Source organism: Theropithecus gelada, chromosome 11 (assembly GCF_003255815.1).
Source record: "Theropithecus gelada isolate Dixy chromosome 11, Tgel_1.0, whole genome shotgun sequence".
Classification (NCBI taxonomy): domain Eukaryota; kingdom Metazoa; phylum Chordata; class Mammalia; order Primates; family Cercopithecidae; genus Theropithecus; species Theropithecus gelada.
In genome coordinates, this window is record NC_037679.1 from 21,386,009 (window position 1) to 21,409,601 (window position 23,593).

General features: G+C 35.9%; 1 protein-coding gene across 4 annotated transcripts in view; it reads left to right on the forward strand.

The window, feature by feature from the left end:
- The first annotated feature begins 4,886 nt into the window (after positions 1 to 4,886).
- Positions 4,887 to 23,593, forward strand: part of USP15 (ubiquitin specific peptidase 15) — a 152,517-nt gene continuing 133,810 nt past the window's right edge. For 2 of the 4 annotated variants that reach the window (XM_025402256.1, XM_025402257.1), the window contains exon 1: positions 4,887 to 5,051. In XM_025402256.1, the coding sequence (XP_025258041.1) occupies positions 4,963 to 5,051 (89 nt within the window). In that variant the 5' untranslated portion in view covers positions 4,887 to 4,962. The remainder of the gene's footprint in view (positions 5,052 to 23,593) is intronic. The other 2 variants (XM_025402258.1, XM_025402259.1) reach the window with 1 other exon arrangement.

Consider the following 23,593-nt stretch of genomic DNA (forward strand, 5'->3'; position numbering starts at 1 on the left):
TTAACACTTTCTTGAAAGTTTCCTACCATACACATACATTTAATTTTTAAATATTCAGGACCCACAGAATATACTATGCCTATTAAGGATTTTTTTATTATAATTCTAGATTAGTTAGATACTTGATTTGCTTATTGATTCAAATCAATTTAGTTCTGGCCGGGCGCAGTGGCTCATGCCTATAATCGCAGCACTTTGGGAGGCTGAGACAGGTGGATCACTTGAGGTTAGGAGATTGAGACCAGCCTAACCAACATGATGAAACCCCATCTCTACTAAAAATACAAAAATTAGCTGGGCGTGATGGTGCACGCAGGTAATCGCAACTACTCAGGAGGCTGAGGCACAAGAATCTCTTGAACTTGGGAGGCTGAGGTTGCAGTGAGCGGAAATCATACCACTGCATTCCAGTTTGGGCAACTGGAGAGTGAGACTCTGTCTCAAAAAATAAATAAATAAATAAGAACAAATCAATTTTGTTCTATCAGCATGTAGTGAGAGTCCACTATAGGGCAGACTGATATCAAATTTCATGGTATAGTCAGCTTTCTAGCACACTTTATGTACTTCCTAAAAAAGGGATAGACCAGGTGCAGTGGCTCATGCCTTTAATCCCAGCACTTTGGGAGGTCGAGACGGGCAGATCGCCTGAGGTCGGGAGTTTGAGACCAGCCTGGCCAGCATGGTGAAACCCTGTCTCTACTAAAAATACAAAAATTAGTCAGGTGTATTGGCAGGTACCTGTAATCCCAGCTACTCAGGAAGCTGAGGCAGGAGAATTGCTTGAACCCAGGAGGCAGAGGTTGCAGTGAGCCCAGATCATGCCATTGCACTCCAGCCGGAGCAACACAGTAAGACTCCATCTCAAAGAAAAAAAGAAAGGATATAAAGTAGGAACTTAGATTAATTAATTTGTAGACTTTATGCCCATGCTAAAATTAAACTTTCTAGATCCTATAGGACAGAAAATATAATTTTGTTTGCTCTAATTTTTTAAATTTAGACCTTTAATTGGGATAGACAGTTCAAGAGTCCCCACAGCTCCTTATTATCCCCAACAGATTTGTTTCACCCATTTACGGTAGCTGCATCTAACCCCTGCAAGTGTTTGATTTTCAGCCTCCTAAATCTAATCACTTTATTTTATAATAAGAAAACGAACGGTCATGGAGAATAAATAACTTAGCCAAGGTTACCAGCTAGCAAGTGGCATTAAGCCAGAGTCAAAATCCAAGTTTAGTGGCTCTTTGTAAAAGGCAGTGTATTCATCTTACTAGATTATCATTGTCTTTATCAGAATGTAACATTTGTCTGAAATAAGGACCCTCTGTAATTTTTTTTAGCTTTCAAAAGTGCCTCATGGTACTTACAATTTTTATTCATATCCCAAGTTTCAAAATATCATTAACAGATTAAGCACTTTACTACATGCTATTTTGGTGTTTGCACTACTCCCCCGCCTTTCCACTGCCTTTTAGCTGCTCTGAGAGCTGGTAAAGAGAGATGAGAATTATACAATTACATAAGATAAAAGAATGAAAGGTTTAGAGAGGTGAGTAAGAATGAGGGAGTGGTAGGGTCGTGGGCGGGAATAACTGTAGAGGAAGGACAAGGAGAAGGAAAAACTGAAATAGTGGTTCCTGAATGTCAAAGACAGGAAGAATTGAGAAACAAAGACAGCCAGGTCATCAAACATTGTTCTTTTATGCGATGTGCTGATTGTGTGTGTGTGTGTGTGTGTGTGTGTGTGTGTGTGTGTGGGAGATTTGCTAAGTCCACTCAAATTTTAGGCAGATTTTTCCCTTTGGCTCATGTAGCCAATCCCATACAAAATTATGAAATAGGCAAAACTTATCTTGGAAATCTCCTTTGTACATTCCTCCATTAAACTGTATTACAAAATGCAGTGCTTTTTTCTCTGGTTCACCCCAAGCTGAAAACTGGCTCTCTTTGACACTTCAGTTTTAAGCCTGACTCTCTCCTGGAGTATTTACATTTGAAGTCCCATCTCTTAATTGTTGAGTAAAAGAACCTCTCTTAAAGGAATTGTTTAAATATCAGGAAGCAGAGAGGTTTGGAATTACTAAAGGATAAAGGAATCCTTCCTAGAGAATCTCTAATTTCACAACCAACTGTGACTTTAAGAGGTCCAGCCTGTTCATATCTAGTCTAATTTCTAAAGTACTCAGCATACTCAACTCTCTAGGTTAAGTTTTAAATTGACAAGAAAGGTACACAGAGTCTGAGAAGGCAATAACAATCACCGAGCAAACTGTACATTCATCAAATGTTAAGGAATGCATCAGTGAAGACATTCATTCTAAATAAGTAGATATAATCCCTGATTTATATTCAATTATTTGTGATTAAGGTGAAGTAGCTTTTCTCATCAATTTATCTATTTAACTATTCAGTAGGGATGTGGACTTTAACCAATTTATGAACAATATCTTATTTCTCTTCATAATTGAGAGAAGCACCAGTAAAATAAGCAGAATTTCCATAAATTGATCAACTGAGATCTCTAAAATGTTGATTGCTGTAAACAAAATAATAAAGGTCAATAGAAAAATAGAAGTTTACCCAAACTTTCCAGATTCTGCAGCCAGACTGCCTGGTTTCAATTTAGGTTCTGCCACTTACTTGCCTCAATTCCTTATCTCTAGACTTGAAATAATAATAGTACCTACATCATGTGACTGCTGTGAGAATTAAGTTAGTACTTTAAAGTGTTTAGAACCATGCTAGGCACTTTGTAAGTGCTTGCTAAATAAAATACTATAATTTTATCTCTTTCCTGACTCTGATGGCAGTCAGTTAGGTCTACAAAATGGCTCCATAAATCTGATGTATAATTCAAATGGTCATTAAATGTACACATCTATATCCAGTTAACTTACTGCCTTGAGCATGGTGCAAGTGAAGAAAATATTATTTTACTTCACTGTATGGTTGTAGGTGTCAACACTTCAAAAATGTATTTTCTCTTAAGGGAAACTGGACATTAGGGTATGAATGATTTATTGCTACTTGGTTATGTTATAAAATGAAGGAGAGCACAGTTTTGCCTTCAAAACCCCTAACACTTCTTTTCAATAGCTTTTTTGAGGTATAGTTTACATACTGTAAAATTCACCCTGTCATCAATAAACAATACTAGTGTTCATTGAATGGCTATTACATTCCAAGCAATAAACACAAATTGTTTCATTTAATCTTCATAAAAATCCCTTAAGGTAGGTATTATTATACTCAATTTTATGATTAAAGGGTAAGAACTTTGCAGCTAAAGGTTGAAGTGAGGTTTGAATTTATGTCCATGTGGCTCCAATATATGTTTTCCATATTCTGCAGCTTCCCTTCAGAAAATTACTTTGTTCTCTTTCAGAGAGTGACTGGAAAAAGGGGGAAAATGTGACTTTTAGAGGGTAGCCGTGGTTAGAGAAACTCTCAGTCTTTTAACCTGTCAGGGGAAAAGCCAGAAATGACAGTCACTGAAAGTTGTTTTAAAACTCTCAATTCAAGCTTGGCATGATAATGCAAAATAGTATTATGATGCAGAAATAAGCAATCATAATCATAATACTGATATACACAAATCATAATGCGAATGTACACTACTTTCACTTGGAAGGATTCATCACTTTCTACTAGCGTAACTACACCTCCTTTATTGCATTCTCACCAAATGAGTTAGGGTTTAAAATGGGGAAACAAGAGAAATGATGCAGGGATTCTGGCCCATCTTTTAGACTTTTCACATCAAATGGTATGTTAAAATCAAACCCCTGGACATCATGCTCGGGAATACTTAAGTAATTTTGCCACAATTCATTTATTAAACATTTAGGTGATTTTTACATGTCCAGTAGTACTGTGCTAACCACCAGGTATACAGAGGTTAAAACAAAAGATGAACCCAGTTCCAGCTCTTAAGCAGTTTACATTTTAGTTCAGGCTTTCATAAGGAGAGGCAATGAGTGTGCTGTACTGTATAGCACGTGGGCTCTTGAATCAGCCTCTCCACTTACCTCTCCACCTGCTGTGTGACCTTGGCATTTGCTTTTTAAGCGACTCGATTTTCTATTTTGTAACATAATCGTTGACTTCAAATGAAAGACATACCTAGTTTCATTTCAGGTGTACGGCACCACAGGAAGATGGGGCTAAGAAAATGTTACTCTCTTGTATAAAGAAGAGGGTTTCTCTCACGTTTTCTTCCTTTAGTATCTGGCATTATTCAATACTGTCCATATTCTACTCGATGTTCACCGATGAACTGGGACATGTTTTTCACCGCAGCTTAGTCGTCTGGGTGTGCCTGGGGAGGCGTCACAAAGAGCCTATAAAGGGTCCCCACCTACAATGGGAGTAAGAGCGCTGGAAGGAACCCCGGAAGGGCATGGAGACCAAGCGTTCGGTTTCGGAATGTTTTTTGTGTGTGCCCGTATTCACCGAGCTTGGGTTCTGCTACTCTTAACGAAAAGCCCAGTCACGGAGCTGCTAAATTTTCTGCCATATCTTAGCCGTCCCCACGCCCCCCCGCCCCACCCTACCTTACCCCCAGGCGTGAGTGAATACGCAAATAAGGGTTTTCAAGGCGTCAGTGGGAAAGAGGGAGGGGAAGGCAACGTCGAGGATGGGAGGACAGGGCGGTGGCATCCCTCTAGCGAGAGAGCGCCGGAGCCCTCGGCGGCGAGGAGAGCTAAAACCTGGCTGTCCCGAGCCAGAGGAGGCCAAGGCAAGATGCTGAACGGGCGGGGACCGATGGGGGGCAGCAGACCATGGCCGCGCACCTAGTCCGCCCCCGGGGCCTCCTCTTGTCCCGAGGACCACCCCCGCTCCCGGTGTCTTTTGGTTTCGACCGGCCGACTGGGAGGGGCCGTGGGGACGCCATTCCCATAATGCTCTGGGGCGTGCCGCCGCCGTCGCTGCCACCTCCCCTACCGCTAGTGGAAGAAGATGGCGGAAGGCGGAGCGGCGGATCTGGACACCCAGCGGTCTGACATCGCGACGCTGCTCAAAACCTCGCTCCGGAAAGGGGACACCTGGTAAGAGAAAGGGGTTGAGATGCCTGCGGTTGCCCGAGGATAGTGGAGAAGAGGGCGGGAGCCGCGAGCTGGTGTCTTTCGCTGGTGACAGGTGCGGGCAGGTCTGGCGGCGGCCGCCGGGGTAGCAGGATTTTGGCTGCTTCTGAAATGTTAGGGCAAAGGTTGGACTCTAGATGAGGGTCAGGGTTCGTGGCTTGCCAGGGCATGCTGAAAGGTGTCCGGAGAGCGGCGGCGGTGGCGGCACTGACTCGTGCGGTTCTCTTCTTCCTCCTTCCTTCCGTAGTGCCGCTCCCACCTCAGGCCTTCTCGAATGATAGGTTATAGTGGTTTGGTTTGAGTCTCATATACGCTGTTTTGACAGGTCCCGGTGCCGCGGCTTATCATGATCTTACCGGCTTTACTTCTCTGTTCATTTCCTTTCCTAGAATTGTCGGCGTCCAAGTTCCCTTTTATTCTGATTCTTGTAGTCTTCCGGGAGGCAGGCTGCAGGATGTTTGCGGTCTGTACTACACAGGTGGCATGTCAGTGCCCCACATAAGAGAAAGAAACCCTAGTTTCCAGTTCCTTGTCGAAGGAGGGAGAGGAGTAGGGAACCTTAGGCTTATGAGAGACCACGTGGTCTTGTGCTTTAGTGGTGGCTTGATAAAAGCCGGCAGCGTTTCTGTTAGATGTGCAGCCCTTCCCTTCTGTTTGAAGGATAATGTAGGCCTGCAAAAAGTTGATAAGTCCACTTGAGGCTTAACTAACTGCTAATATTCGAACTTGTAAAATACCAAAGGATATATATTTATAATACTGAAGGATGTATGTGGACATTTTCACCCTTGTCGGCCATATCCAGTGGCATCTAGAATAACTTAAATATGTGAATATGTAACATAATTTAAAATTCCTTATTTTTGGGGAAGGATAATGTGCCTCTTCATTATAAAAATAAAAAATATTTTCACTTCCCACTGTTACCATAACAGTAGTATATAATTTATAGAGTGTTTCACTATGGCATAGTGGAAGGAGCAGTAAGATTTAGACCTGAGTTATGTCACAGTTTCACCACTCAACTTGCAGTATGACTTTGAGGAGAGTTAATTTAAATCATTGCACCTCAGTCTCTTCTGTAAAATGGACAGTATTTTATTATAAGGGTTTTATCTTGATTCGTTTTAATATCTTAAGAATTTCATGTTTATGAGATACTAAATTTTAGTTACCTTCTGCTCTTTACTCTTGACAAAAGGCTGTGATACTGGGATCATTTTCAGTTAAGCTAATAGGTGGCAGATTTAGGACCATAATTTAACCTTGATCTAAGTCTTAGTCTCTTTTTTCTTTTTTGGTAGGCTGTATACTATGTTTATATGATAGAAATCCCTAAGGATGTAAATATATACTTGTTTCATTGTATCAAAAAAATAGAATCTTCAAGTGACTTAATAATAGTTATTTTTGACCTGGCAGGGTGGCTCACGCCTGTAATCCCAGGACTTTGGGAGGCCGAGGAGGGAGGATCACTTGAACTCAGAAGTTCGAGACCAGCCTGGGCACCACGGCAAAACCCCGTCTCTACAAAAATACAAAAAATTAGCTGGGCATGGTGGCACGCCTGTGGTCCCAGCTACTCAGGAGGCTGAGGTGGGAGGATTGCCTGAGCCTAGGAAGCAGAGGTTGCAGTGAGCTGAGATCCGGCCACTGCACTCCAACCTGGGCAACGTGAGACTCCATCTCAAAAAAAAAAGAAAGTTACTGTTTTTATTATAATGTTAGTAAGATGTTTATTACTGTGGGGAAATTGGACATTTCCTAGGACACCCATGTTTACCTTGGCTTGTGGTATGACAAATAAGTCCCTGCTCACTATTGTAAGTTAAAGAACATTTAAAAATTCTTAATTCACCCAACCTATTACCACCTTATTTTAAAAAGTGAATTTCCTTAAAATAGAAATCTATTAAGTCTGTAAGTTAAAATATAAGTATTATTGTCTCATTAATGTCACGTTTTTGTATATAGAGTAATTGGTGTTGACACTACAGGATGATAGGAGCAATATGTGCATTGTGGGCATTTAACTTTATAAAGTTTGGTATTTTCAAATGAGTATATTTTTGCTTTTTGACAAAATTAATGTAAATTGTTTTATATATGTGCGTGTGTGTGTAGAGCTCCATAGGTACAAACTGTGTTTCACTATATTGCCCATGCTGATCTTGAACTCCTAGCTTCAAGTGATTCACCTTAGCCTCCCAAAATGCTAGTATTACAAGTATAAAGCACGACTGAATACAAGAGGCTCATAAATTTGAGTCATTTCAGTGCTTTTATTTTAAATAAAAGTAAACTGAGGACCACATATTTAGATAAAAGCAGATTGTGCAAGTTTATCCTCACGTTAACTTCCTCTTAAAGGAAAAAACCTGTGAGAGAAAGAAGGTACTGGGAGTTGCAGAAACCAGTTTGATTTATTTGTAAGCCAGTTTATTTGCAAATTAGCAAGTGAAACCTGTTCAAAAACAAAGTAGTATAGAACAAAAAATTGATTCAGAGTTTTAAAGAGAATAATTTGATAAGTATGAATTTGATGATGAACTTACAAGTACAGAACTGGTCAGGATATATATTAATTTAGTTTATGTTTTTGGAACTCACTAGAAAGTTGTTTTTCCTTTTAATACCTTTTTTTAATCTTTGAATCAGGTTCTTTGAAATTTACCATATGGAGTATTGTCGTGGCATATAGTATGTAACTGTCTAGGAAAGACTGGGCTATTGAGAAAAAGTGGTGGGCTTACCATAAGTTTATTCTTGAAAGTTTAATACACATGTCTGAAGTTATAGTCAAATGCATCGCAGTGAATAAATTTCACTTATTAGCTCTTGAGTACTTTGCAGATAATGACTGTCTCATGGTGACTTGGGTAACTAACTTCCATACCTAGGCAAGTATAAAGATTTACTTGATTCTGTGTAAGTACTGCAGTTTCTCTTTATTTGTAAGCAGTAAGTGATTTTTATCTAAAAACTGATTTTCTAGAGATGAAAATAAGTTACACAAGTGTGAGATGAAGAGAAACATACTTTATGATGTATTTGGTTCTAGACTTTATATTGAGAAGTAAATCAAAATTAATACAAGCGAGTAATACCTTTTTAAAAACCATGAAGGTAGCACTGATTTGTATAAGGAGTAAAGCAGTCTGAAAATGATATTTGTTGATCTGTATTTCAATTCCAACAAGAGATCAGAAAACCATGAACAAGGTTTAGAGTTTAGGAACTATAGGAAAGAGATAAATGAACTAGAATTGTATAGCTTAGGATGAATTAAAAACAATTTTCAGATACGTGGTGGTTTCTTCTGATGAGACAAAAAGATAGTTTGCTTAAGGTACATATGACTATTTTAGGAACATATTTAAAGTATGGTAGTTAATGAGTTACAAAGAAAATTTGTAACTCATTTGGGTTATAAAATTCTCTCTTTGGAAAAAAATGCTTTTGAGACACTCTCACTGTGTTGCCCAGGCTAGAGTGCGGTGTGTGGTCTCAGCTCACTGCAACCACCTCCAGGGTTCAAGTGATCCACCTCAACCTCCTGAGTACCTGGGCCTACAGGCACAGGCCACCACGCCTGGCTACGTTTTGTATTTTTAGTAGAGACAGGGTTTCCCCATGTTACCCAGGCTGGTCTCGAACTCCTGGCCTCAAGTGATCTGCCCACGTTGGCCTCCCAAAGTGCTGGGATTACAGGTGTGAACTACCTGTAAAATTTCCAGTCTGGAAATTTTTTAAGAAATAGGCCTATTATGAGTAAATAAAACATAACCACAAATCATCCAAAGCACTGCTTCATTTCCCCCATTTTTATTAAATGTTATTCATCTGCCAATCATTTTCAGTAATTTTTATGTGTGATTATGTTAAGTGGCAATGTGTAGTTAACATTTGCAGTTTAGCAAAACATTGCATGCCATTTTTGTATAAACCCTAATAACTATAGTAGATTTAAGGTAACTTTACAGAGTAATTTGTGTGTAGAGTCATTTAAAATCTCTATGACATTTTCATTTCAACAATTGCCAAAGAATCTGATCAATGAAGTTTTAGGCCAGAGACATTGATTTCAGTTTTTACAGCTTTCTGTCCATTCTTACTTTTACTTAGAAATCTTTGAGGCTTAATTTTATTTGATCCCTTATGTTTGTGCAACTTTGAAACTAAAAGAAAATAACCTTATATTCACAAATCCCTTAATAATGAAAAGGAACACTATTAACATGAATTTCAAAATATTTATTGTATACTTAAATAAATTTTTATATTACTATTCTTTTAAAATTAATTTTAGTAGTGCCTGGGTGTTTACAACCAGAGTAGGGTATATACTACATCATTTATAGGAAATGAAACCAAAAGGAAAAACTTTTTTAGTCTTGGTAAATTGGTGAAAACAAGGACAGAGATAGTGACCTTAAGACATGTTTCACATCTTAGATGCTTAAAAATCTAGGAAAGCAACTTTTCTTAATTTAAGCATTTTTCGTGAGTTTTTAAATGACTTCTGTTAGTGAGTTCAGGGTTCATGTACCCTAATAGGCTAGGAAGGTCCAGAGCTAGTCAATGATTTCATTTATCTGCTTGGTAAAGTTCAGGCTTTATTTTTTCTAAATTATACCGTTTTCCTATTAGCACGTATAAGGCATTAAATGACCTTTTTGCAAAATGGTTTTGTGACAGTTAACAGTTTTGCTTCTACATAAGTGTAACAAGATAAAATTAGTTTGTCAGGTCATGACCTGTAATATTACATTTAAAAACACTATGTCCAGGTACTGTTATAAATGCATATTGACTTATTTACTCATCACCATATTACCACAATTCTGGGAATTGGTGTTATTCACATTTGACAAAATAGGAATTATAGGCTCAAAAAGGTTTTCACATAGTGTTATAGCTGGGATTTGAACCCAAGTAGTTTAGGTCTTTAGTTTGTGCCCTTAAAGGACCATACCACATTGCCTCTTACTTTATTTAAAAAGAATTTTTTTAGAAACGGACTCTCGCTTTGTCACCCAGGGTGGAGTGTAGTGGCATAGTCATAGCCCATTGTAGCTTCAAACTCCTGGACTCAAGCAAACTCCCTGCCTCAGCCTCTGAAATAGCTGGAACTACAGGTGTGTGCCACCACACCCGGCTAACTTTTAAAATTTTTGTAGAGATGGGATCTTGCTATGTTGCCTAGACTGGTTTGAAACTCTTCACCTCAAGTAATCCTCTGACTTCAGCCTCCCAAGTATTAATAGCTGGGATTACAGGTGTGAACCCCTATGCCCAGCCTCTGTCTCTTATTTTAAAGATTCATTTTTTTAAAAAAGTAGATTCACTTTAAAAAGAAAAGAACCTATTTTTCTCTTTAAAGGAAGTCTATTTTATATTTAGTAGCAGAATTCTACCATTTTATCCCACACTTGTCTCTTGTGACTGTTCAGTTTAGATATGATGGAACATGTAGGAAATCTTAACACCTTGCTTCTGGAAATTAAAACATGCTTAAAGATTGATAGGTGAATAATTGAATGTACAGAGCAAATGTCATTTTGATCCACAAGTACATTCAGACAAAAAAATCTGAGGTCATTTACTATTGAGCTTTTGAATTTTAATTGTTTATCAATAATCATAAGCTCTTATTAGAGATGATACGACCCCTTCACATAGTTTTACAGAAATAAGCCATCAAGCATAAAGTAAAATCTTGTAGGCTATTTTGTTTCAGAGTTTAGTCTATATTTTTAAAGTATGGTATTGGTTTACTATAAGCCACAAATACATAAGGCTTTCTTCTTGGACTTAAATCCATATGAACCACTCAGCACAGAAAATGCAAATATGAATGCATTATTATGTTCCATGTTTACTAACTGATTTTTCCCTAGAGATAACCCTTAAAGAATTTTTGAAGTGAAAGAACATTTAAATTAAGATAGTGGAAGATATATTGATAATAAAACAGTCAATTTTACTATCTTAGTTTTGAATTTACCTATCTTATGATGTGAGTTTAGAGTGATTCTTCTTTTTTTCACTGAAAATCACTTTATTAATAAGCCATGATTATTGACAAAAGTGAATTGAAACTATTGGGTATATTGGTAGAGAAATAAAGGGAAGGTAGAGAACAATTGGTAAAGGTTGATTATGTGCATTATGAGATTTGAACCTCACAATAAGGACCAAACTGTATATTTATATGGCTTATAGATGAGGAATCTGAGAGAAATGAGCTTGCTCATAGTTTACTGCCAGCGGACATTTATTAAATGCTTAGTCTGTCGAAGCCACTATTTTAAATGTTTTACACTTATGCAGTCTTTAAAGTACATGCTCTTATTACCCTTCATTTTATCTTTGATGATTTCAGACCTGGTTTAAGTACCTGATTTATAAAGACTTAAAGTACTAGATACTGTCTAATACTAAGAATAGATCCTTAGTATTAAAAATGGTTTTATGCTGTCACTACTCGAATGTAATTCAAACAATATTTCGTTAAACCATGGGAATTTCTCTTTTTTCTTAGTCCTTGTATAGAATTTTTCGACAATTACTCCTTTTTTCTTCCCTGAGTAATGTCAGTCTAACTTGTTCTTTTTATTTTAATTTCCTCACTTACCACTGTAATTCACATTCTGTGTCTCATATTCATTCCTCTGAAACCACTTCCCTAGACTCTTTCTCCCATTTATCCTTTAAACAGGGAATGTAGATCCTTTAAATTTCATCACCCAGTTTATACAAAAGTCACTATTCAAGAAATCTAGCATAAGCCTAGTAGGTAGCCTCAGTTTTGGATACAGATTAAAATTGTTTTAGGGAAGGGTCAAAAATGGCTCCTTACAAAGGAGGAAATAAGTTCCAATTATAATATAAAACAAAACCCCTGTAGGATTAACCTGCATTTAGTTATGCCTAGACTTCCTTTACTACTTTCATCACTAAGATTCTACATGGTTTCGTTATAGCTCTCCAAAAAGAAAAAGAGTAATGACGCCTTTTTTTCCTCCAAGGAAAGGAGAACTAAGAATGCTAACTGTCCCTTCCATTCTCCTTTTAGTTTTGAGAAGACCCGAATATTAATGTGGTAATTCCCCACCGTAAGAGAAAATCATTTAGCAGAAATACCAGTAGAAAGGACTTCCTTTGTGAAAGAAGTCAAAGATCTCACAAACAAGTTCAAGGGTGGCTCTGAGGCCAGGGTATTCTAAGTTTAGAGCTAGTTAAATCAAAACCTGAGAACATTAGAGACAAACTTACTTAACCGAAAAGAGCATCAAGTTCCATGCTCCAGGTAAAAAAGACCTGGTACTCTGGATTGATTTCTGTTATTTACCTATATGTTTTTACAGCTTGACAAAATTTTAACAGTTTAGTCAAGAGATTTGCCTTTGATAAAAAGAAGGAAATTTATATTCATACATTTGAATGGATTTCAAGCTGAAGAACTTTTTAATTCTCAGGAGAGGTGTAGCTAAGTAGTTATATGTACCACATAGTTGTGGCTATGGTTTTCAGAAACTTATTGCTCATTTGCTATGTTAAGAGCTTTTTACTATGTTGAGAGCATTTTAAAAGTTCTCTAGATAGGTTCCTTATATAATGTAATACGTTTATCCCATATATATTACATATATGAAATACATGGTAGTATTCTCATGTTACCAGCACAGAAACTGAGATAGTTAAATTTATATGGTCATAACACTTGGCGGTAAAGCAGGAAGTCTAACTTAAAGCTTGCGTTTTAAATTCTAACTGTACTGCCTGCCTATGCGTGATAGAGCCATACCCAGATTATGGAAGCAACTTTTTGAAAGACAAATACTTGAAAGTATTAAAATCAAGAAATGACAGCTTTGTCATACTTGTTAAACACCATTTTCATTTGTTAGTAATATCAGGAGCCTCTAGAATTTTCTGAGTCCTCTTGGTTTAGCCTTCTAGTCTCAGCAGTCTCATTTCTAACTAATATATCTCTGTTTTGATACAGATAGTGTCTCCCATTTCCTACAAATTATTTGCTTTTTCCTGCTTTGGGGGCCTTTATACACCATTTCTGTTGTTTCCAATACTTCTTACTAATTACTGACTTTATTTCAAAACCTAGTTCAAAGTCAGTCTTTCAAACCATCTCTAATTTCATCCAAATTTGTGGCCCTTCCATTCTTTGCTTTTAAAATATATATATGTATATATAACAGCTTTATTGTGATGCTATTCACATACCTTACAATTTGCCCAGTTAAAGTGGACAATTCACTGAGTTTTAGTATGCTCACAGAGTTGTATAGCCATGACCATAATCAATTTTCGAATATTTTCATCATCCCGAAAAGGAACCTCATACCCATTAGTAGTCACCTCCCATTTCTCCCCCAAACTCCTCTGCTCTAGGCAGCCACTAATCTATTTTTTGTCTTTATATATTTGCCTATTCTGGATATTTTATACAAATGGAATCATATAGTATGTGTGATTTTTGCATCTTTTACTTAACATAAATGTTTTCTAGGTTCATGCATGTTAGAGCATATGTCAATATGTTATAGATTTTTACTGCTGAGTGATACAGTCATGAGTCACTTAATGACAAGGATAACTTCTGAGAAATGTGTCGTTAGGCAATTTTTTCATCGTGTGAACATCTTAAGAGGGTACTTACACACATCTTGATGGTATTACCTACTACATACCTAGGATGTATTGCCTGTTGCTCCTAGGCAAAAAAACAAAACTGTACAACATGTTACTGTAGTGCATACTGTAGTCAATTCTAATGTAATGGTAAGTATATGTATATCTAAACATAGAAAAGGTAAAATAAAAATACAATATTAATCTTTTTTGTTTTTAGAGGCAGGGTCTGGCTCTGTCACCCAGACTGAAATGCAGTAGCCCGATATTGGCTCACATTACCCTTGACCTCCTGGGCTTAAGCAATTCCACTGCCTCATCCTCCCAATTAGCTAGAACTACAGGCAAGCACCGCTGTGTCTTTTTTTTTATTTTATTTTTTTGTAGAAATGAGGGTCTTGCTATGTTGCCCATGCTGATCTTGAACTCCTGGCCTCAAGCAATCCTCCCAGCTTAGTCTCCCAAAGTGTCAGGATTATAGGCATGAGCCACTGTGCCTAGCCAGACATAATGTGTCTGTTAATTGACCGAAATGTTGTTATGTGGTATGTGACCATATCCCATTGTATAGATATAACACATTTGATATATCCATTTATCAATTGATAGACATTTGAATTTCCAATTTTTGCTTATTTTGAATAATCCTGCTATGAACATCCATCGCAAGTTTTCATTTCTCTTGTGTATATACCTGTAAGTGGAATTGCTAGGTCTCTGTTTAACTTTTTAAGAAAGTGCTAGACTGTTTTTCTAAGTGGCTGTAATTTTACATTGCCACCAGCAGTGTATGAGGGTTCCAGTTTTTTCACCTCCTTGTCAGCACTTGTTATGTTCTTTTTTTTTTTATATATAGCCATCTTAGTGGGTGTGTAGTAGCATCTCATTGTAGTTTCGATTTACATTTTCCTCATAGGTAATGATGCCTATTGGCCATTTGTATGTCTTTTGGATGTTTGTCCAGATTCTTTGCCCACTTTAAAAATTTGGTTATTTTGTCTTTTTATTATTGCTTTGTAAAAGTTCTCTAGATAAAGGTTCCTTAACAAATAGTTAATTGGCAAATTTTTTCTCCTATTCTGTGGGTTTTCTTTTTACTTTCTTGGTAATGCCCATTGAAACATAGAGGTTTTTATTTTAATGAAATTCAATTTGTCTGTTTTTTCCTTAGTCACTTTTGCTTTTGGTATCATGTCTAAGAAGGCTTGGCTTAACTCAAGGTCATGAGGATTTACTCTTATATTTTCTTTTCCAAGTTTTATAGTTTTAGCTCTTACATTTAAGTCTGTAATTCAGCTTAGTTAATTTGTTGTGTATATCGTCAGGGGAGGAGTTCAATTTCATTCTTTTGCATGTGGTTATCCAGTTGTCCCAAAACTATTTGTCAAAAAGATCGTTCTTTCCCTGTCTTGATACCCTGCTTGAAAATCAATTAACTGTAAAAGTGAGGGTTTGTTTCTAGATTCTCTGTTTGATTGACATACATGTGTATCCTTTTACCAGTACCACATTATAACTGTATAGTAAATATAGTAACTGTATAGTAAGTTTTAAAATCTGGAACTGTGTCCCCCAACAACTTCTCAAGTTTGTTTTGGCCCTCTTCTCTTACTAGTTTATACTATGTTGAAATGTTGTTTTGTAAATATTCTTAAATATATGTCTGTATTTCATTACTCCATATAAATGACACACTCCTCTTTTTTGCAGCCCGCCTTCTTCTGTCATTCGAAATCTACCCCATCTCTTTATTTTTTAGAGGTATCTGGTATAATAGTATTTGCACAGTGAATGCTTTGTGTCATTTAACCCGTGGCTCTCTCTTCCATTCCTAATCTCATGCCCCAAAAGCACAAACAGTGCACTATCTTAAGAACATAGATAAGTGTGCTAATTACCGAAAACACATTTACAGTACCTGGGAAATGTAAGACAACAACTTCAGCAGATGAAAACGACCTGGCATCCTAAAAGGAGGCTAAACTCACATTAATCCTTCAAATGAAAAAATAGTCACATCATACCCTTTAAATAATGCTTTAAAACACTCAAAATTATTTATATTGTTTGTGGAAATACAGTTATTTAAGAAAAGCATAAAAATATTCATGGAATGATAAATACTAAATCAGAGTAAGGGTATCCAAGAGAGGGACCCACGGGGGGCTATATATTAGTATTTATAATTACTTTCTTTAGGTGCTTGTTTTGATGGTATGTATGTAGATGCTTGTTATTATTATTCTAAGTTTAAAGTATGCCTGCATATGATACAAAATACTTTTAAAAAGCAAAGTTGATGGTAAGAGCTTTTTGTTTTGAGGAAGTCCCAATTTTTCTTAGTTTTTTCTGTTTTTTTACTTTTATATTGTTAATACCAAACCCAATTCTTCCAGTGTAGAAAAGTTACACAGAGCTGAGGGAATTTATGTAATCAGAGTCAAACGTTATTATCATTTCCTTCTTGCTTCATATATGCTTATCACGCTTATATGTCACATGGTTACAAGATATCTTTAATATGGAGAGACATACACATTTAAGATATTAATGATCATGTATGTGTATTCTGGATGAATAGTTTAAAAACAATCTTACTTGGCCTCCTTCTTGAGCTTCTTATTTGTCTTAGTTTGGATCTAAAAAGAGGTCATAAAAATTATTTATTACTAAGTGATGGATTTAATGTGTGGAGCAGAAAATAGGTTAGAAATGCATGGAATTTCAAATTTAAGCTATAAAGAGATGGTAACCTGAATTTGAGCGAATTTCATAGTTTTATTTGTTTAAGTTTTACTGAAACCATGAAATTCTGAGTCTTAATTTGTGGTACTTAAAAAAAAGTCAGTGAAATAATCTGATTTATAATAATTTAAAGTACTAGATGCTGCCAATATCTCTTTAGTGTTGAAAGTTATTTTATGCTATCACTACTCAAATATAATTTAGGCGTTTTGTTAAATAAGAGAATTAGTCGTAAGAATGAATCAGTATCCAGAATTGTTTATGCCATTCTGCACAAGATGATTATAAATATTTTTCTGAGATTAAGTGTGCTACATTGGATCAGGCTGAGATTTGTGTGTGTTTTTTTACTTGTAAAAGGACTGCCTATGCCTACTCTGTACAGAGGCAGATAGGATTTCAAAAAATAAACATGGTTATATTTATTTTAATATTAGGCAATTAAGCAGGAACATTTATCTGAAAGTTGTCAACATAAACATGTATAAATCAACAACAACAAAAACACTGTACATTTACTACCTCTCTGTTTTCCTACATCCTGCTGTTGGAATTTCCGCATATTCCTTTTATACTCTGTTGTATCTGGGACTATTTCTTAATCATTTATTGGTCCTTGTATATCTTTCTTAAATTTGCTTCTAGTGTAAAAGCACCAAACAACTTTTGAAATTCTCCTCTTTCTCCCCACCAACTCCAGAATCTTTTACATTTATATAGTAGCTTTTACTATATTTGAACAGTGTCTTAAAATTGACTCTGAAGCCTCCAGCTTCTCCGGAGCCATTGAAAATTATTCTATCCAGACCGTAATACAAATTATTTATCATAATGCCTTCAGAATATTTAGCACCATACAATTTAGATCTTTTTGAAGTACTCATGTTACTGTAACTTTATGTAAGTTTTTGACTTAGTATTTCACATGTATTTGATCGTTCCAGTAATCTGGTGAGGTAGTCCTAGTGGTAAATCGAATCATATCTCTTTACAGTTAAAAATCTTTCAGTGGTTTTCAGCGTACTTGAGATGAAATCCTTGTCATTGCATTAAAGGCACTATTTAGTTCGGTCTCAAACTCTCTAGTCTCATCTACCATTTCTCCCCTACCTTGTCATAAACTCCACCTTCATTTAGTCAGTTCCTTCAACACTCAAAATTCCCAAAGTCCTTCTGGCCTTAGCATGTCATCTTCATTCAGTTTAGATACTTTTTCTTACCACTTTTCCTGGAGTAACTCTTATTCAGAAGCTAAAACATTGTTTTTTCAGAGAGATTTTCATTTATTCTAAATAGGGCCCTCATTATATGCTTTCATAGCTCCCTGTACTTTTCCTTCACAGCACTTAACAATATTTTACTAAGTATCTTGATTGCTTACTTTTTCTCGCTCCTCCACTGGACTCTTGAGTTACATGAACAAAGGGACCCTGACTGTTTTGCCAACCACTTTATTCATCTGAAGTATTTTTTGAATGAATGAATTCCCATTTCTAAGATGGACAGTCGAAGGGTTTTATTGCTGAGTAACTTTTCTAAGACTTCACAGCAAGTAGTGTCAAAAATAGAAGTTTGATGTGGTGCTTTTTCTATAGGAAATTTAGAATATCTACTCAAGTCTGATTTCAGGAGATAAGAATATATATAAACAAAAATAATCATGAAAACAAATTGAGATTGGTATGACAAATTCATCCACAATTTAGTGTTTGCCACATTTCTAGGAAACTTCTTCTGAGAACGGTAGTGTTTTTGTGTGTGTGTGATCTTAATTGATGTGAAAACATGAATCTCGTATAGGCACACGTGTGAACATTCGGACTCTTTTTCTGCTAAGTTTCTGATAGGCAAAGCTCTAACCCTAAAGATACCCACTTTGAAAATACTCATTTTCTCAATAAGTACAATGGATTATTAGAAATTGTTAGAATTTATCTTCTAAATAAGCCTTCCAGCTCTATTTATAGCTTGGTAATAATGTTACCATATCCTCTGTTATCTCACTTTTAAAAGTGAACTTATTGTTTCATAAAGAGGTATATGATTTGACCAAGCATCTGTTACATTTCTAGGTCTTTGTTAAATAAATGGAATTTAAAGTTTGTTGTAATGAAAAGAACACTGAACTTCAGAGTCTGAAAACTAGACTGCAGGACTTTGCGTATCCACCAAGTAGTGTTACGTGACCTTGATAAGTTATATAACCTCTCTGAATTTTGACTTTTCCTTCTGTTAAAAAGGAGGCTGGGCACAGTGGTTCACACCTGTAATCTCCACACTTTGAGAGGCCCTGGCAGCAGGATCACTTGAGGCGAGCAGTTCAAAACCAGCCTGGGCAACGTAGGATTTAAAAAAATAAGCAAGGTTATATGTATTTTAATATTAGGCAATTAAGCAGGAACATTTATCTGAATATTGTCAGCATAAACATGTACAAATCAACAACAAAAAAACTCCATTTACTGCCTCTCTGGTTTCCTAAAATTAGACCTGGCTCTACAAAAAATTTTTTACAATTAACTGGGTATGGTGGTGCTGTCTGTCATCCCAGCTATTTGGAAGGCTGAGGCAGGAGAATCACTTGAGCTCAGTTGTTTGAGGTTACAGTGAGCTGTGATCACAACACTGCACTCCAGCCTGCACGAGAGTAAGACCATCTCAAACAAATAAACAAATAAATAAATGAAGATAATAAAAGGTTGCTCTACCCTGTCTCAAAGGAAGGAAGGGAAGGAGGGAGGGAAGAAAAAGGTTGCTCTACCATCAACTAATGTAAAAATACTTTGTAGAAAAACCTTATATAAACATTAAACATTTGTATTATCTTATGCAGACACTAAGATTTTAAACAGGTGAAATGATCATATTTGTGGTTTTAAAATGTTTGGCAGCAGAGTGGAGGACAGCTTGGAAGCAAGCAAAACTTAAGATGTACAAGTCAAGCAGCTATCATAGTAATCTATGCCACTAAAAATAGTGTGGAAGGGGAGCTACAGAACTAAAGTACTTTTCTGAGGATGAAGAGGAGAGGGGCAGACTGTTAGAAATATTCTGGAAGTGCTTGGTTACTGGATGTTATGGAGCGGGGAATATAGGTTAATATTCTGGTTTGTGGCTTGGGAAATTAAATTACTGATGAAGTCATTTATTAAAGTAATAGTAGAGAATGGGTAAATGTAGAGAGAGATGATTGACTCAAGGTTGAGATGTCTGGAAAATCCAAGTTGACATGGACTTATAGGAATTGGAAATATGATTCAAGAACTTGAGGACTGACTCTGAGATGCAGATTTTGGAATTATTAATATTAATTATAGGAGAATATAAACAGTGAAAGAAGAAATCAAAGAGCAGCTCTATGTAATACACTTAAGCAAAAGAGAAAGTTGTAAAAAAATTGGGAGGGGTCCCCCCACCTCCCCCCCAAAAAAAAGAATGACAGAGGTTAATTTTTTGAAGGATTAATACATATATAAAATTATGAATCCATTGGATTTGTTAAGGTGGTCACTGGTGATTTGTGAGGGCCCATTAGAGTAGGAAGACCTGTTGTATTACATTGGAGTATAAGTGAAAGTTGGGGAAATAGAAACTTGAGAAGCTTGACTGTAAGGACAAGTCAGAAAATGAGAATAGATGAGAAAATACAAGAGTTGAAAAGTGATATGGGGGGAGAGGAGAAAAAGACTTAATCTCTGTTGAAATGCTGAGTAGGAAAAGCCAGATTAGATGGGGTTAGGAGTTGTGTGTGGGGGAAGGTCTCCAAGGAAGCAGAAGGAAATTAGATCCACAGCATAGGAGCAAAAATTATTGGCCTGGGATTTGAGGAAGATTACTTCCTCCACTGATATATAAGGAAATCGGGTAAGAGTCAGGTGCGATGCAGTAGAGTTGGACAGGCTTCTAACTGCTTTGTAAGGTAGGTAGCAAGGTTATTCAACCTAATGGGTTAGAGACTAGGTAAGACTGGAAAAGGTTCGAAATAATTATTGAGGATATAGAAAGCTATGCTGTGGACTTGGTGGAAGGTTACAGGTCATCTTTGAAGGACTTGAGAGATTGAAAATCATAGGTCTTTAATCTCTATATGATTTTCTTTAGTAACTTTGAACCCAGATAGTAACATTATGATAAAAATAATTTCAGATTGATATACTAATATGTAAGCATCATATGTGATGACCAGGTATGAGGCACCCTCATAAAATTCCTTGTCATCTTCTGAAACAGGAAGATTATAGTGATTAAGCCATAGATCTTTTAGATTATATGTTGGTACATTTACTTCATAACTTCTTTACAGGAACACAGTCAGATGTCTTAGTATTCAGAAATATTTCACCTTGATTTCATTTATAAAGCATTGACTCCTTTGTACAAGAAATTTAGCCTGTTCATCACAGAACAATTTAATTACTACTCTGGGCTACTCAAGATGGTTTGTACATTAGTATTTAGATGAATTTTAGATGGTTGCAGGTCTGTGGTTAATATATAATATTTGGTACCAAAGTTTGATCAGCTTCAAATCAGTAAATATGTCAGTTTTGGAATTTTTTCCTTCTTCGTTTTGCTTATATTATCTTCCAAGATATCAAGGGTAATAATCTGTACTTTATGTGCTTTTCTTTTTATATGAGCTATCACTCATATTTATTTTTCTGGCTTATTCACTGGTTGCTCTAGGGGTGCTCTGGTTACCAGTGGGAAGTAGAAAAAGGAAGTATTTTCTCAAGAATGAATACACTACCCTATATCAGAATCACATTTTGATAAATTTAGAAATGATTGCAAATGAATTGTGCTTTTCCAAAGAAAATTCTTCAAGACTTATGTAAATTTTTAATTAAAATCTAATGCAAGTTCGCCTATTTAGAAAAAGTACAACTATAAAAAATAAATACAAAAGACCATATAAGTTATGAATTTTTTCAGAAATAAATAGTGAATAAAAACGGTGCCTTTTCTGCATTTTGCTGTGTATACTTTAAAAATGTTTTTATAATTATTTTTCTTATTTTTATGCATAAAATTTCCATTGTTGACTGTCAGTGAACACTATCGCTTTTGCTAGCCTCAACATTATTCTTAGTCTATTTGACTGTACTCCATTCTGTATGCATATATGTGAAGATGTATCTATACATAACTTCTGTATTAAACAAAAGACATTTACTCATGCTGTTAAAACTTTCTGGCAGATTTTGGATAACCCTCCTTGCACCCCTTCACAATAACTCACAAACTGTAACTCTTCTGAATCCCACTTCCACAAGCAGACAATCTTTTTTAAGATAAAATATGTTTATTATGGTATTTATATATTTCTAACTATTTAGCATATGTAAAGCTGTGCTACCATTTTTATTATCTTCTTTAAAACATGTCACTGACAAAGTGCCTCAGCAAGAGAAGGAAGGGGATGGGATTAGGGAAGCATGCAAACCTGTACAGCATGTTACCGTGCTGAATACTGTAGGCAGTATTAATATAATGTTAAGTATTTGTGTATCTAAATATAGAAGAACAGTAAAAATGCCCTATAAAAGATTTTTTTTAATGGTACACCTATTTAGGACACTTACCATGAATGGAGCTTGCGGGACTGGACATTGCTCTGGGTGAGTCAGTGAGTTAGTGGAGAGTGAATATGAAGGCCTAGGACAGGGTTGTTCCATCTTTTGGCTTCCCTGGGCCAAATCGGAAGAAGAATTATTGTCTTGGACCGCACATAAAATACAGTAACGCTAAGAATAGCTGATGTGCAAAAAAAAAAAAAAAAAAAAAAATCACAAAAAAAACTCAATGTTTTAAGAAAGCTTACGAATTTGTGTTGAGCTGCATTCAAAGGTGTCCTGGGTCACGTGCGAGCCTCGGGTTGGACAAATTTGGCCCAGTGCGTTAATGTACACTACTGTAATCTTTATAAACACCGTACACTTAGGCTACATTAAGTTAATTTAAAAATATTTGCTTCAATAATAAAATTAACCTTAGCTTACTGCAACATTTTTACATTATAAACCTTAAAATTTTTTTAAATGTTTTTGACTTGTTTGTTATAACAGTTTAAAACACCAGCAACACATTATACAGCTGTACAAAAATATTTTCTTCATATCCTTATTCTGTAAGCTTTTTTCTATTTTTAAATTTTTTCTAATTAAAAAATTTTTTTGCTGAAAACTAAGAGACAAACACATTAACCTAGGCCTGCACAGTCAGGATGATCAGTATCACTGTCTTCTGCCTCCACATCTTGTCCCATTGGAAGGTCTTCATGGGCAATAATATTCATGGAGCTGTCGTCTATGATACCAATGCCTTTGTCTGGAATACTTCCTGAAGGACCTGCCTGACTTTTTTATATATATAAGTAGAAGGAGTACACGCTAAAATAACGATTAAAAGTAAATACATAAACTGACAACAGTTGTTTATTATCAGCAAGTATTATAATAATTATATGTGCTATACTGTTGTAAGACCGGCAGCACAGTCGATTTGTTTACACCAGCATCACCATAAACATGTGAGTAATGAGTTATGCTACAGTGTCACAATGGCTACATTATTAAGCAATAGGGCTTTTTTAGCTACATTATGGTGTATGGGACCACTATCATATATGTAGTTTGTCATTGAGAAGAAAGTCATTATGCAGTCCATGACTGTATACAGATGGTCCTCAACTTACTGATGGAGTTACAGCCTGTTAAACTCATTAGAAGTTGAAAATATTGTAAGTAAAAAATCCATTTAATATACCTAACATACTATACAATATAGGTTAGCCTGGCCTACCTTAAATGTGCTTAGAACACTTACATTAATCTACAGTTGGGCAAAACCAGCTAACACAAAATCTGTTTTATAATAAAGCATTGATTACTGTACTGAAAATGAAAAACAGAATCATTGTATGGATACTAGAAATATGGTTTCTGCTGAATGCTTATCACTTTCATACCATTATAAAGTCCGGAAATCCTAAGTCACACCGTAAGTTGGACTGTCTATATCAACTTTTGTCATTGTAGTAAGAATACTTAACATGAGCTCTGCCATCTTAATTTTTTTCTGTACTATATAGTATTGTTAAATAT